A 15,402-nucleotide genomic window follows, 5' to 3' on the forward strand; every position below is an offset into this window, starting at 1 on the left:
TCACACCACGCGGGCACTTTTACTGTTCTCGGGCAGCATTTCACCGCTCCTAATGCCTCCCTCCGTTGACCAGCGTCATCACTTTCTCCTGTACATGCCTCCAGCCCCAACCTGGCTTAAGAGCCTTGGCAGAGGGGTGGGCTTAATGAGTAAGGCGGGCTCCTAGCCTGACTTCGAAGTGAAGACTGCCAGGCCCCTCTGCCCTGGGGGCACGACTGTCACAGCTTCCACCTCCCCCCCTCCACGCGTGGGTTTCTGGAAGTGGATCTCCAGGATGTCTTGTAGCTCCGGGCCATCCAGGACATCAGGAATGTTGAGCACCAGCACCGACTGGGTCACAGGCTGGGGCCTGACCTGGAAAGGGAGCCAGGAGACGGGCAAAGGCTCATGCGGGTTGGGCTTGGGAGGGGGCAGAGGTTGGCACAGGTGGTGACCCTGGGAGTATGGGAGGGGGCAGGAGGCCTGGAGAAGTAGGAAGCGAATAGGTCAGTGGGGTTTTGGGGCTGTGATTCCCTCCTTGGGCAAGTTTCTGGCATGCAGATAGGTGGCCTGGCCCAGTCCCCATCTTCATCTTCCCACTTACCTCGGCCTTCTGGATCTTCCCACTCATATAGGGAGAGACTCTCAAACAGGACTGCTGTTTACCCAGTGGCACCATGAACTGGCCCATCTGGCACAGGTGCTGGGCCACTGCAAGGACGGAGCAGAAGACCTTCAGCATCCAGGGCTCTCCCTTCCCATGGCCTGATGCCCCGACTCTCATCTCACCAGCAAGGCCCTTACCTCCATCCTCAGTAAAGCCCAGCATGACACCCCCTTGCAGCAGTTCCCTCATCTCCACATCACCACCTCCATTCTTGGTCTTGCCAAAGAAGATCTCCAGCTTGTCCAGCAGCTCTTCCTCACTTAGCTTGAGCCTGGCAGGAAACCCACTGACCAGCACTCTATGGTCATTCATCTGGCTGGACACCTGGGGAAAGACAGGAGGAAGTGGTCCCAGGCACAGCCCAATGCCCTTGTGCCCAGTGCATGGGGACCCCTGCAGGGCCCAGGGCCCCGCCACTCTGTCACCTGGATGGTGGTCAGCATGGGTAGCTCCAGGGGCTGGACTTGAACCCTCAGCCGGAACCCTTCTACATTGATCTGATGTTCCTTTTGTTGCAGCACCTGCTTGGCCACTGGGGAAGGGGAGCAGGATTGGTCCTAGGAAGCCTCCCAGCCTCCCTCCCTGGGCTTACTGGAGCTCACCATTGGGGTCATCAAAGGTCACCAGAGCAGAGCCTCCAGGCAGAGGGTAACAAATCCGCACATGGGAAACCACAGACTTGGCCATTGCCTTGCCCTTCTGAAAGTGTCCTCGGAACACCAGGGGCAACTCGGGCACAGGGAATGGGACCTGCGGGTAGGGGAGGAGAGGGTGATGCAGACTTCAAGGTTGGGGAGAGCCCCCAACTCCCTCCCAGGAGGGAAGCACCCCCGATTATATGTGACTGATGCTGAGTGCCAGGGATTAATCCTGAAACGAGAGCTGGATGAAGAAGTGGAGTAAGTGAAGAAGTGGATAAGGTCACACAGAAAGGAAATGGCAGAGCAGGAGTGAAATTACAGAGTTGGACACTACTGAAGTGACTTAGCAGCAGCAGCAGCAACTTTCTCTATAAGGCCACACCCCCTCGAAGCTTACCTTGCCTTGGGGGCAGTCCCTGAGATTCCTCTGCAGCTCCTGCAGCCTCATCTTTAGTCTGGCCTGTTCCTCCTGAAGGACCTGGAGAGCCTGCTGGAGCAGAGGGGAACAACCAGAGACTGAATGAGCCAGGGGAAGGGCGCTGTCCTCTTCAGGACTCTCCAAGAGCAGGGCTGATGCTCAACTTGAGAACAAACCAACCCATTTACCCTGGCCTGGGCTTGTCCTGGCCCAGCTTGAATGCCCTCATCTCAGCTGCTCTGAAGGGCAGGAGCCTTTGCAGCAGCCATGGCTGGGTCATTCCTGGAGCCCTAGAGTTTAACAAATGCTGATCAAGGGACTTTCCTGGTGAGTCCAGTGGTTGAGAATCCACTTTCCAATGCAGGGGACGCGGGTTTGACCTCTGGTCTGGGAACTGAGACCCACAGGCAGCAAGAAAACTAAGCCCACGTGCCACAACTATTGAACCTGCGTGCACCACAAGCGAAGACCCAGCACAGTCCAAAACAAAACAGAAAACATCGATTGAGCTCCTGCTATGAGGGACTGGGCATGACACAGGGCAGTGAAAGACAAAGGTCCAGCCCTCAGGCCTGTATAAAATGGTACTCAAAACAGTTCACAATCACACAATTGATGGTGGAGGACAGCAGGCATTTGGAGGAGGGACAGTCCTATAGGGGTTAACACAAGGGAGACCTAGAGGAGGAATAGGGGCTTCGAGTTGTAAGATAAGACTACCAGCTAACATTTATTAGGCACTTACTGTATATCAGGCACTATGCTAAGCCCTTTATATGAATTATATCACTCACATCTTGCAACAACCTTATGAAATAAATACACTCTTACCCTTATTTTGCAGAGGAGGAAACTGTAGTTCAGAGAGATCAGATGACTTGCCCACAGTCATCTGGCCCTAGGCAGTCTGACTCCAGACTCTTAATCTGTGCTTTACAGTGAAGAAATCAAAGTCAAAACAGGGGAGTAATTTACCCAAGATCTCCCAGCCTGTCCCATGACTTCCACCCTTTCCACTGTGCCAAGCAGCCTTTCAGACTGAGTGTGATTTGGGGCAGGTCCAGAGAGAGAGTGAGAGCTGACAAATGGCCAGGGGAATGACACCAGGGATAGGAACAAATGCACCTTTGTTTGTGGGGTGGATCGCTCACCCTGCAGTTGGAAGCCTGATAAATAAGGTCAGCTCAGGAAAGTGTGAGCTCACTAGGAAGGACGGGACTCTGTCCTGGCCATCTCTGTGTCCCCAGCACAAAACAGGCATTCAGTAAATTGTGTGTTGAGTGAATGAATGAAGCGAACGAGCGACATAACGGAAGCATATTACAGAGGGTGCTGAATCATTCAGGGTGAGTTCACTCTGTTTTAAGCAGACGAAACCTAGGGCTTGATCAAATAATGCTGGGTAATGAGTAGTGAGAAATAATCAGTGATTCTCAGGGGCAGCGAGATGACATCCATGAGTCAGGGGAGTCCATGTAGTGTCATGTGGAGAGGTGGGGACTCTGACATCCTGGAGACAGCATGTCCCCACTAGAGTGGCAACCCCATCTTGGCTCTAGCCAAGTTTTCTTCACATGGAATGTGGTTTCAGTATCCTATATCTTCCCATTTCTAAGGGAAATCAGAAACCTGGATTTTTTTATTGAAAAAGATGGCTTGACTTTAAAAAAATATAAAAATAAAATGCATTCTTGAATTGGATTCAGTCCTTAACCTATCCTCTTTTTACTTCTGCTTTAAATCTTGATCTAATTATACATATAGTTTGAAAACCTAGTAATTGGCAAGGCTGTTCAATACGTAGCTTTAAATAAGTAAATTTATTTATTTTTAAAAGCTTCATAAATACAATTTTAAAAAATATTCAAGAAGGGGAGTTTATCAGCAGGGAAATGGAGAACTAGTGAAGATTTCTGAAAAGGGGAGTGAGGTGATGGATACAGTGTTTAAAAGAGCTCAATTTGCCCATCAAAAAATGGGCAGAAGACCTATATAGACATTTCTCTGAAGAAGACATACAGATGGCCAGGAGGCACATGAAAAAAATGCTCAGCATCACTAATTATTAGAAAAATGCAAATCAAAATTACAATGACTTCAGACAAGGTCAGAATGGCCATCATAGAAAAGTCTATGAATAATAAATGCTGGAGAGGGTATGGAGAAAAGAGAACCCTCCTGCACTGTTGCAGGGAATCTAAATTGGTGCAACCAATATGGAAAACAGTATGGAGGTTCTTTGAAAAACTAAAAATAGGGGCTTCCCTGGTGGTCCAGTGGCAGGTTGGTCCAGTGGGTTGATCCCTGGTTCAGGAACTAAGCCCGTGTGCTGCAACTACTGAGTCTTTCGCCACAACTGGAGTCCATGTGCCTCAATGAATGAGCCTCATGATGCAAGGAAGACCCCACAGGCTGCAACTAAGAACTGACCCTGACGCCGCCAAAAAATAAACAACTAAAAATAGAATTACCCATATCATCCAGCAATGTTGTTTCTGGACATACATCCGGAAAAGATGAAAACTCTAATTTGTAGAGTTTTCCCTGACACATGCAGCCTCACTTTCATGGGAGCGCTATTTACAATAACCATGACATGGAAGGAAGTTAAGTGTCCACCAATAGACGAATTTGGATAAAGATGTTTTACACACACAATGGAGTATTAGTCATAAAAAGAATGAAGTAACGCCATCTTGCAGCAACATGGGTGGACCTAGAGATTATCACACTAAATGACGTAAATCAGATGAGAAAGACAAATATCATATAATATCACTTATAAGTGGAATCTGAAAAAAAAGATACAAATGAATTTTTGACAAAGTGAAGACAGACATAAAGAACAAACTTACAGTTACCAAAGGAGAAAAGAGGTGAGGGAGAGATAAATTAGGAGTTTGGGATTAGCAGATGCACATTACTATGAAGAAAATAGATAAACAACAAGGACCTCTTATATCACACAGGGAACTCTATTCAATATCTTATAATAATCTGTAATAGAGAAGACTCTGAAAAAGAATATGTATATATGTATAAGTAAATTACTTTGTTATATACCTGAAGCTAATACAACACTGTAAATCAACTATACTAAAAAAAAAAAGAAAAGATTTCTATCTGACAGTGATGGCAAGATGAACTGGAGCAGCAGGAACTGTGGAACGAGGAAACAAATCCAGATTCTGCAGCTCTAATTCTCACAGATGTGACAGGAGCTGACCTGAGCCTCTGGCGGGTGGGCACAAGGAACACGTGTGGGTGAGTATGTCCCTTGAGGAAAAGACCCCAGACTCTGGATGTTGTATTAAGGAGACAAAGCGGACAGACTGGAGAGACAGTGCTGAGGTTGCAGACCTGGGTGTTCAAGGGTTTGGTATAATGTCATTGACCCAACAGGCAAGGGAAGAGAGCCAGTAGTTATTGGGGACCTGCTAAATGCCAGGCACACTTGGCCTCCATCCCATTGAAGTATCACGAAACTGCTTCCTATCTCCAATTCCCAGCCAAAACTTCAGACTTTTCAAGGACAACAAAGGCTGATTATAGTGATTTACTTGAATTCAGAACTTCCCTGATAGCTCACTTGATAAAGAATCCGCCTGCAATGCAGGAGACCCCGGTTCAATTCCTGGGTTGGGAAGATCTCCTGGAGAAGGGAAAGGCTACCCACTCCAGTATTCTGGCCTGGAGAATTCCAAAAAAGAGTTGGACACGACTGAGCAACCTGCACTTGAATTCAGTTATACATGCTATTTATTTCTTTAACATTATAACATATAATTTAACATTATAACACTGGCACCAAGTTATAATATTGGCACCTGCCAATATCCATCAAGTGCTCAACTGAAAAAAAAAATTTCTATACATTTTACATTGAGCTCATTGAGACTGTAAATTCTGGATACTTAGGAGTGAATTAATGATTTGAGGTTCATTTAACTACATGCAAGCATTCTTCAGAATGCTGAAGCTGAAGCTCCAGTATTTTGACTCCCTGACGCGAACAGCCAATTCACTGGAAAAGACCCGGATGCTGGGAAGGATTGAAGGAGAAAAGGAGAAGAGGGAGGCAGAGAATGAGATGGTTGGATAGTATCACCGATTCAGTGGACGTAAACTTGGGCAAAACCGGGAGACGGTGGACCTGGAGGTCTGGCATGCTGCAGTCCATAGGGTCACAGAGTCAGACATGACTTAGGTACTGAACAATAACAACAACAAATGCATTCTCCTCCTTATTTGTGAAGTTTAGAACCTGACCACCCCTACGATAAAATCTCATGCTGTCTGTGTTCATCATAGCAGTATTGGCAGGCAGTGTAACGTAACAATTAAGAACATAAATTCTGGGGCCAAACCTCCAGGACTTACATCCAGCTGTTCTTACTACTGCAAGACAATGGGCAAGTTGTTTAACTCTCTGTACCTTGCTTTCATCTATAAAATGGGAATACCAATTTCTACCTATGTATAATTTTATTTGTAAAAGTAGTTTATGGGGACTTCTCTGGTGGTCCAGTGGTTAAGACTCTGGGCTTCCAATGCAGGGAGCCCAGGTTCAATCCCTGGTCAGGGAACTAGATCCCACATGCCACAACTAAAGATTGAACATCCTGAGTGCCACAACTGAGATCAAGAGCAGCCAAATAAATAAATACAAATAAATAAATTAAAAAAAAATTTAAAAAAAAAAAAAAAAAAGTAGTTTATGGCATCTGATGAGTGTTATGTTAAATGTTTTGTATTTAATAATCCCCATTTGATAGTTGAGGAACCTGAGATCCGTTAAGGTTAAATAATAGGGAAGTTTCCTGGTGGTCTAATGGTTAAGATTCTGGGCTTTCAATGCCATGGCCTGGGTTCAATCCCTGGTCAGGGGACTTAGATCCTCTAAGCCAGTGGTCCCCAACCTTTTTGGCACCAGAAACCAGTTTCACAGAAGACAGTTTTTCCATGGACTGGGGAGGGGGATGGTTTGGGGACAATTCAAGCACATTACATTTATTATGCACTTTATTTCTATTGGGGCTTCCCTAGTGGCTCAGACGGTAAAGAATCTGCCTGCAATGCAGGAGACCCGGATTCGATCCCTGGGTTGGGAAGATCCTCCTGAAGGTGGGCATGGCAACCCACTCCAGTATTCTTGCCTAGAGAATCGCATGGTCAGAGGAGCCTGACTGGCTATAGTCCATGTGGTTGCAAAGAGTCAGACACGACTGAGTGACTAACACTATTTCTATTATTATTACATCGGCTACACCTCATATCATCAAGCAATAGATCCTGGAGGTTGAGGACCCCTAATATAGATTTTCTGCTCTGTGCCATGCAGTCCTATATTATAGACTCTGGAGACATAGCAATGAAAAAAAAAAAAGGAAAATATGTTCCCCCTTCATCTGGTTATGTCCTAGTACAAGTCATGCAGTGGGACCAAAAATAACAAAAAATACCCTTAGTGGGCAAAAGTGAGTCAAACCCAAGGCTATTGAAGACACATGGTGTCAGGAACAGGACTTGGTGGATAGGACTCTGGGTTAGAACAGTAATGTGCTAATGATAGAAGCAAAAAAGGTGGAAGAACTCATCCAGAGACAGAATGAGTGATCTTTGGGACTTCCCTGACAGTCCAGTGGTTAAGAATCCATGCTTCCACTGGAGAGGGCAGGGGTTTGATCCCTGGTCAGGAAACTAAGATTCTGTATACTGTGCAGCACAGCAGAAAAAAACAAAAAAATCTTCCAAGATACCTAGTCAGTTTTCAGGAAAGATAAATGAACGTAGAGGATTCTCAGGTGGCCCTAAGTGTAAAGAAACCACCTGCCAATGCATGAGACGCAGGTTTGATCCCTGGGTCGGAAAGATCCCCTGGAGGAGGAAATGGCAACCCACTCCAGTATTCTTGCCTGGAGAATCCCATGGACAGAGGATCTTGGTGGGCTACAGTTGCAAACTCTTTGCATAGGGTTGCAAAGAGTCGGACACGACTGAAGCAACTTAGCATGCACGCATGTAGAGGAATGCTGAGAGGATAAAGAGGGCATAGTCAGGACAGGGCCAGGGCCAGAATTAGGTAGTGTCAGAGACACAAAGGAAGAAGAAAAATAAAACAGCAAAAGAAAAAGAGGGCTACAGGGAAGTCCCCTCCCTCATTTGCTTCCATATTCACTCATACAGCTATCAACTACGAGGCATCTACTTTGTGCTGGACCCTACTCTAGGCTCTGGGGATACAGTAGTGAACCAAACAGAGAAAACTTCACTGTGGAGTTTTTACATTCTAGGGGATGAGCCATATGTGTATGTGTGTATTTGTGCTCACTCCTGTCTGACTCTTTGTGACCCCACGCACTGTAGCCCGCCAGGCTCCTCTGTCCATGGGATTCTCCAGGCAAGAATACTGGAGTAGGTTGCTATTTCCTTCTCCAGGGGATCTTCCTAACCCAGGTCTCCTGCATTGCAGACAGATTCTTTACCATCTGAACCACCAGTCATTTCCTCCTCCAGGAGATCTTCCCAACCCAGGGATCGAACCTGCATCTCCTGCATTGGCAGGCAGATTCTTTACCATTGATACAGGCCATGAGTATAAACATGAGAGTTGTCCATGCAGAGATAGTTAAAGTCACAAACTAAATGAGATCAACAAGAAGGGGTTCAAGCGCTGATTTCTGGGGCATCCAACACTAAGAGATCAGGGAACAAGGTAGAACCAGCCGAGGAGAATGCAGAAGAGAGGCTAGTGAAACCGGAGGGAGAGCAGGCATGAAGAACAACACGTTTAAGGGGGAAGAGCCTGGGCTGGGCACAGTGCTGCTAACAGGCCTTCTGCCAGGAGGCATGATAATGACCTGTGGGATTGAGCAAAAAATCCTCAAAAAAATAGTCCTGCTTATCATAAGGAAACGTCGGCACACATAAAAGGATGATTATTGTAGCCTTGTTTACAACAGAAAAAAAAAAAAAAAAGAAATCTACATGGCCAACAGGAGAGAAACAATTCAATATAAAATATTAGGTGCTATGTGCTTAGTCTGTCTGACTGTTTGTGATCCCATGGCCTGTAGCCTGCTAGGCTCTTCTGTCCATGGGATTTTTCAGGCAAGAACACTGGAGTGGGTTGCCATTTCCTCCTCCAGGGGATCTTCCTGACCCAGGGATTGAACTGGCATCTCCTACATCTTCTGCATGGCAAGTGGATTATTTACCACTGAGCCACCTGGTAAAGCCCATATAAAATATTACATAGCAATTAAAACACATAGTAAAGAGGAACATTTAACATGAAATGCTCACAATAAACCAAAAAATCAAAATATAAAATTGCCTATATTCTTCCTAGTCTGTTGATTTTAAACATTTTAACTCATGAAGATATTTATTAAAGTATAGAAATGCAAAAAAATTCTTGGAAGATAGACATCACAATGTCATTAACAGAGGTTGTCTCTCAGCAACGAATTTAGGGTGATTTTATTTTTGAATTCTAATTCTAGGTTTATTCAACACAATTCTTTTACTCTACTCAACAAACACAACATTATCTAAAATGCTACAAAGTTACAAAACTCAAAACAGAAAATTTATAGTACTGACTGTACAATAAAAGCCAGAAAAGCCATGTAGACGTTGCCAAGGTAACCTGCAGGACCACCACGAATACCAACACAGCGGTGGTTCTATGGTGGCCTGGCACACCTGGCTCTCAACTTACCAATTTCAGAAAGAGAGGGAGACGTCGGGGGGCGTGGGCGGTACGTGTGCACGCACGCGTCTAAAAAGAACCGTTTGGGTAGATAACTGGAGATATCTTACCCTAGGGGTCAGAAGAGGACTCAGGCAGGGGAGCAGGGCCAGGCTAACAGGAATGGCCGTTGTGTAAAAGCATGTCCTTTCCTGTGGGACTCCACAGGCCTCCCAGGCTGGCGTTGACCCGTCACTAGGAGCCCCCTGCTCATCTCTGTTGGCTTTGCCACCAAACCGACTCTCAGGAACTAGAAATGGGGAAGCTTTCTAGCTAGCAAACAGGAGGGGATCTTTACAAGCAAGTCGCCAACCAAACCCAACCCACAACACTCTGCAGCTGGCACTCTGCTGCCCCGGGAACATCTCAACTGCTCCCTTCACCTTCCAAGTCTGCCCCTGAGGAGGGATTTCTTTCCTACCCATCCTTCTTCGGCTAGAAAAGTGACAGAAGTGAGCTGGATAGGGTAGAGCTTCAGTGGCCCTGATTATCGGGAGGAGCTGGAACTAGAGTGTCTCTTGTCGTGGCGGCAGCCCCGGGAGAACGGGATCGTGGGAGCACCAGGGACTTGAGTCTGTCGAGGGGAACATGACCTTCTCCTCATCCTTGGACCTGCGCCATGTGGGAAGCAGTGGCAGCATTCTTCGGGGGCGGGTGGGGGGGATTGCCTGGGGGGTGGCCAAGGCCAAGGGGCCATAGCAGCAGTAGCCATGATGTACTGGTCGTTGATTTATTCTCTGTCCCTGAGCTTCAGCGCCTTCTCAGTCTCACGTGGATTTTCAAACTCATTCATAGGCACAGCCTTTAAACAGCTGGGGGTGGATGCTTTCTACAGGCATATGTCAATCATTTTAATTTTCCCAGAGGTGGAGAATATCTTCATGATGTGATCCTTGATCACATTCCTGGTGAGCCTCCCCGTGTGTTCTTTGGTGGATTTAGGGGAAGGGTTCTTTTCCTTTCCTTTCCATCTCTTTCAGCTGGTTTACATTTGGAGCGTGAACGCCACCTGTTGTCATGTCTGTGCCAAGAAGGATTTGGAGAGCCAGAGGAGCTGCTGGAGCTGGAGCCGGGGAACATGCTGGAACTTCCTGAGCAGTTCGATGCTGAAGATGAGCTGGAGCCACTGATGGAGCCTGTGGGGGTGCTTGAGCCCAGACTGGAGGCAGAACTGGACAGAGACCTGAAGCTGCTGCTACCATTGGAAGTGCTGTGCCTCTTTTGACTTTTATCTCTGCAGGGACATCACTTTGCCAACAAAGGTTCATCTAGTTAAAACTATGGTTTTTCCAGTAGTCATGTATGGATGTGAGAGTTGGATCATAAAGCAATCTGAGCACCAAAGAACTGATGGTTTCAAATTGTGTTGAAGAAGACTCTTGTGAGTCCCTTGGACAGCAAGGAGATCAAACCAATGAATCCTAAAAGAAATCAACCCTGAATATTCACTGGAAGGACTGATGCTAAAGCTGAAGCTCCAACTGGCCACCTGATGTGAAGAGCTGACACATCAGAAAAGACCCTGATGCTGGGAAAGATTAAAGGCAGGAGGAGTAGCGGGTAACAGTTGGATGGCATCACCAACTCAATAGACATGAGTCTGAGCAAACTCCAGGAGATAGTGAAGGACAGGGAAGATTGGTGAGCTGTGGTCCAGGGTCTATGAGGTCTCAAAGAGTCGGCCACTGCTCAGCAACTAAACTACAGATGATCCTTCTTGCTTCACTCCTTGATGGCCCTTTTATCTTTAGAGTGATACTTGGACTTTTCATCAGAGTGAACTTTGCATTTAGTAGAGGGCGCCCTAGTCCTGGATTTCATATTATTTTCTTTGACTCCTAGTAAGCTCTTGTTACTATACAGAGGATAAGATGGTTGGATGGCATCATCGACTCGATGGACATGAGTTTGAGCAAGCTCCAGGAGTTGGTGATGGAAAGGGAAGCCTGGCATGCTGAAGTCCATGGGGTTGCAAAGAGTTGGATACGACTGAGCAACTGAACTGACTGACTGAAGCTCTTTTTTGCCAGTTCCAATGAAACCATTCCCCCTTTCTGAGGTGTTCAAAGCAGCAATGGTGGTCTCACTTATCTGAACTCTCACTTCTAACTTGAATCTGAAAAAGGATCCCTAATTGACTGCAATTTGTGCCAGAGTGCATCATCTTCCCACCACTGTGGCTTCCTCCTGCTCTCGGGGTGATTTTTCAAAATTACAGTTTCCTGAAACCACCTTCTTTATTTCCTGTTTAAGAGGAAAGTCCCTCTAAGAGAGCAGTTTTAGGACTTCCTTGGTGGTCCAGTAGTTAAAAATTTGCCTGCCTGGGATGACTTGAGAGAATAGCATTGAAATATATACATTACCATATGTAAAATTTGACAGCCAGTGGAAATTTGCTGTATGACGTGGGGAGCTCAAATCCAGTGCTCCATGACAACCTAGAGGGGTGGCATGGGGTGGCAGATGGGAGCGAAGTTCAAGAGGAAGGGGACATACATATACTTACGGCTGATTCATATTGATATATGATAGAAACTAATACAATGTTGTAAAGCAATTATACTCCAGTTAAAAATAAATACATTTTTAAAAAAATCCACTTGCCAATGTAGGGGACTCAGGTTCGATCCTTGATCTGGAAAGATCCCGCATACCTCAGAGCAACTAAGCCACAACTACTTGGCCTGTGCTCTAGAGCCCAGAGCCACAACTACTGAGCCCATACACCTAGAGCAGGTGTTCTGCAACAAGGGAAGCCACTGCAATGAGAAGCCGGCATCCCGCAACTAGACAGTAGCCCCCCCACTCACCGCAACTAGAGTCTACTTGGAACAATGAAGACCCAGCACAGTCAAAAATAAATCAAATAATTTTAAAAAGAGAGAAAGCAGTTTTAGCAGAGTGGTAGGAGTGAGGTGGGGGTGAATCAAGATCGTCCTGGGAAACTGGGGTTCTGAAAAGGTTGGTACTTTTAACAATAATGAGCAGGTATTGAGCACTTAGTATATGTCAAGCAGAGTGCTCAGTGTTCACTGTGTGTTTTAGGGATTATTTAGTTTAATTCTTGCAGATAGGTATTCGTCTGTGGAAGTGTTACTGCTATTCCCACCATACGGATAAGGGTATAGGACTTATATAATTGTACCCCACTCTAGTACTCTTGCCTGGAAAATTCCATGGACGGAGGAGCCTGGTAGGCTGCAGTCCATGGGGTCGCTAAGAGTCAGACATGACTGAGCAGCTTCACTTTCACTTTTCACTTTCCTGCATTGGAGAAAGAAATGGCAACCCACTCCAGTGTTCTTGCCTGGAGAATCCCAGGGATGGGGGAGCCTGGTGGGCTGCCTGCTGTCTATGGGGTCGCACAGGGTCGGACATGACTGAAGTGACTTAGCAGCAGCAGCAGCAGCAGCAGAGAGGCTAGTAACTTGCCCAGGGCCCCACAGTTGGAGGAACCAGGTTCTGAAACCAATCAGGCTGGCTCTAAAGTCTGGGGTCTTTCTTCCTACATTTGAGAGGCAGATGAAACATTTCCAAGAAAGAGATTATGTATTTGTAACAGATGGGGTAGTATGAGGGTAAGAAAGGCTGAAGAATTTAGATGAGATTCATTCATTCAACAGATGTTTACTGAGTGCCTACTGCATGCCAGGCACTGGTGATCAAAGTTGGACAGGCAGAAACAGAGGACCAGCCAGCAGAGGGCTTAGTCTATCATGAGCAGGGGCATTCATGGGTTGGGAAAGGGGGGACCAGAGCAGACGGGGTGGGGGGGTGGGGGTTAGGTCTCAGAAGAGGAACACTTCTTCCCTTCATCCTGAAGAGAGTCCTAGGTTAAGCTGAAATGGAAATGTTAGGAGGGGAGGAATTTGTTAAGGAAGATCTCAGGAGATAAAGGTGTGAGCAATTCCTGAATTTTTAGGGGTCACATAACCCTTTTGAGTATATAATGAAAATGATGGATTCTTTCTCCAGAAAAATGCACATCCACACAAGGAATTCATACAGAAGGAATTCATACAGAAGGAATTCATACAGATCTCCTGTGGTGCAGTTTTTAGAACTGTCTCTGAGGCAGAGGACCAGCACCCTAGAGATGTCATCCCAGCTGGTCTCTCCCTGGACCTTCTGCAGGTCTAAGAGATGGGCAGGAAGAGGCTTGCTTGCTAGACTCCGAGAAACCAGGAAGAGGCTTGCTTGCTTGCTAGACTCTGAGAAACCGGTAGATTTCTGGCCAAAAGGGGCGCTCCTCTGATTCTTCCCACCCCCAAAACCCTCCTCCTCACCGACATAGTCTGGGATCCGGTTGGCAAGAGGTGAACCTTCAGAGCTGGGCACACATTGGCAGAGTCCCCAATAACGAAAACTTGCTTGCAATTTAAGGAGCTTTGGTCTCGCCCACCGGAGCCTGGAAGACACTTCTTCTATATGCAGGCTGTTTGCTTTCACTTTCCTTTCATTGAAGTCCCTGCCCCTCCCATGCTCCACCCCTGGGTGGCTTCCTGGCCTTCAAAGTTGACTTCCCCTAGCTATGAGGCCTCGGGTAAGTTACCCTACAAGCAAATACAAACTGAATCCTGGCCCAAATCAGCCTTTCTTTCCAGCATATCAATCCCAGTACAGGCCTATTCGTAGAATTTTGTCTGCTTTGTTAATGGCTTAGTGTTACCCAGAACATGCAGATGTTGATAATTGCAAACATGATAGATAACAGCCCCAAGTTCTCCAAACTGTGGTAATAGCCAGCATTTGAGAGCTGTTACATGTCCAATTCTGCTTTTCATGAATTAACCTTCAAAATGACCCCTCAAAGTTGGTTTTATTTTTTCCATTCTACAGATGAGATTCTAAATTTGTGAGACAGTACAGAAACTTCCCACTGCTAGAAGTGATACAAATATGCAAGTACTTGAATTTTTGCCACAGAAGGTTTTTATTTTGGTTCCATTTGTGACTCTTGAGTAGGCAAGCTGTTAACATTTACTGGAGACACCCAGGGCTTTCCTGGTAAAGAATCTGCCTGTAATGCAGGAGACCTGGGTTTGATCCTTGGGTTGAGAAGATCCCCTGGAGAAGGGAATGTGTCCCCACCTGTATTCTTGCCTGGAGAATTTCATAGAGCCATTCAGCACTCAAAGGTGAGTCAAATCCAAGTATAATTAAATACTGCAGGATGTCTTGTATTTTCACCCAATCCAGGGTTTCCCACTATTTTGGGCCCCTTTCTCAATCCCTGTACTTCTCATGTAAGTATGCCAAGTTTGAGGCTTGGCAAGTAGACCCATTTGAATCCTAGTCCATTTAGTAGCTTAGAACCAGCTTGGCTAGAGAGCCTATTTCATCAGTAAAACCTGGTCACATTTAAGTACCCAATGAGAGGTGAAATGTCAGCTAAAAGGGCCAAATGCCTTTTCTGCAGTCAGCGGTGCCAAGTCAGAGCCTAAACCCCTTTCTTGCCAGACCATTTAGGATCTCTCCCTGTGCAACCAGGAATGGCGCCACTGTGGCTCAAGCCTTCATTGCTGGAGTCCATCCCCATCTACAGCAGTTCTCGTGTGGTTCTCTTCCAAATAGCACTTGAATAATCTGGCACAGGGGTTCAACAAACCACAATTCAGCAATTCTCAATCCAAAGGAGATGGTGTGCTCTTAGAGGGGTCTTCGGATGTTACAATGTACATGTGTGTGTGGAGGGTTCTCTAAACATGTAATGGGGTGGAAGCCAGGGAAGCTTAAACAAGTCCACACCTAAAACTGTCCACATAGCTCTTCTGGGGAATAGGTCAGTATCACATTCTACTCATTCAGTCAGACCATTAAAGGATTATGAGGCTGAGGACAGAAGTAGCCCATGTCTCACAAAAGCAGACATAGCTTTTATTTTACATTTTCCCACAGTCGCTCATGCACCAATGTCATTTCCCAGTTTAATAACACAGGAAAT

The 15,402-nt window shown here is 46.2% G+C and overlaps 1 protein-coding gene, 1 non-coding gene and 1 pseudogene across 3 annotated transcripts; 1 reads left to right on the forward strand and 2 right to left on the reverse strand.

Annotated features, from left to right (window-relative positions):
• Positions 1-13,916, reverse strand: IFI35 (interferon induced protein 35). 2 transcript variants are annotated; one of them, XM_040245341.1, is made up of 7 exons: positions 13,745-13,916; positions 1,685-1,774; positions 1,249-1,396; positions 1,072-1,178; positions 784-970; positions 584-690; positions 1-354 (listed from the first exon to the last, which is right to left on the reverse strand). In XM_040245341.1, exons 1-7 carry the CDS (start codon positions 13,748-13,750, stop codon positions 163-165), a joined length of 837 nt encoding a protein of 278 aa, XP_040101275.1. In that variant the 5' UTR covers positions 13,751-13,916; the 3' UTR covers positions 1-162. The 2 variants fall into 2 exon arrangements, with proteins under 2 accessions (XP_040101275.1, XP_040101274.1); XM_040245340.1 differs by having other exon boundaries at positions 1,685-1,777; positions 13,745-13,905.
• TRNAG-UCC lies at positions 6,219-6,291 on the forward strand. Its single transcript has one exon. It is a non-coding gene; the product is annotated as a tRNA-Gly (tRNA).
• Positions 9,738-10,703, reverse strand: LOC120867141 (annotated as a pseudogene).
• Positions 13,917-15,402: the final 1,486 nt, after the last annotated feature.

This window comes from Oryx dammah, unplaced genomic scaffold (assembly GCF_014754425.2).
Source record: "Oryx dammah isolate SB20612 unplaced genomic scaffold, SCBI_Odam_1.1 HiC_scaffold_8, whole genome shotgun sequence".
Taxonomy (NCBI): Eukaryota; Metazoa; Chordata; class Mammalia; order Artiodactyla; family Bovidae; genus Oryx; species Oryx dammah.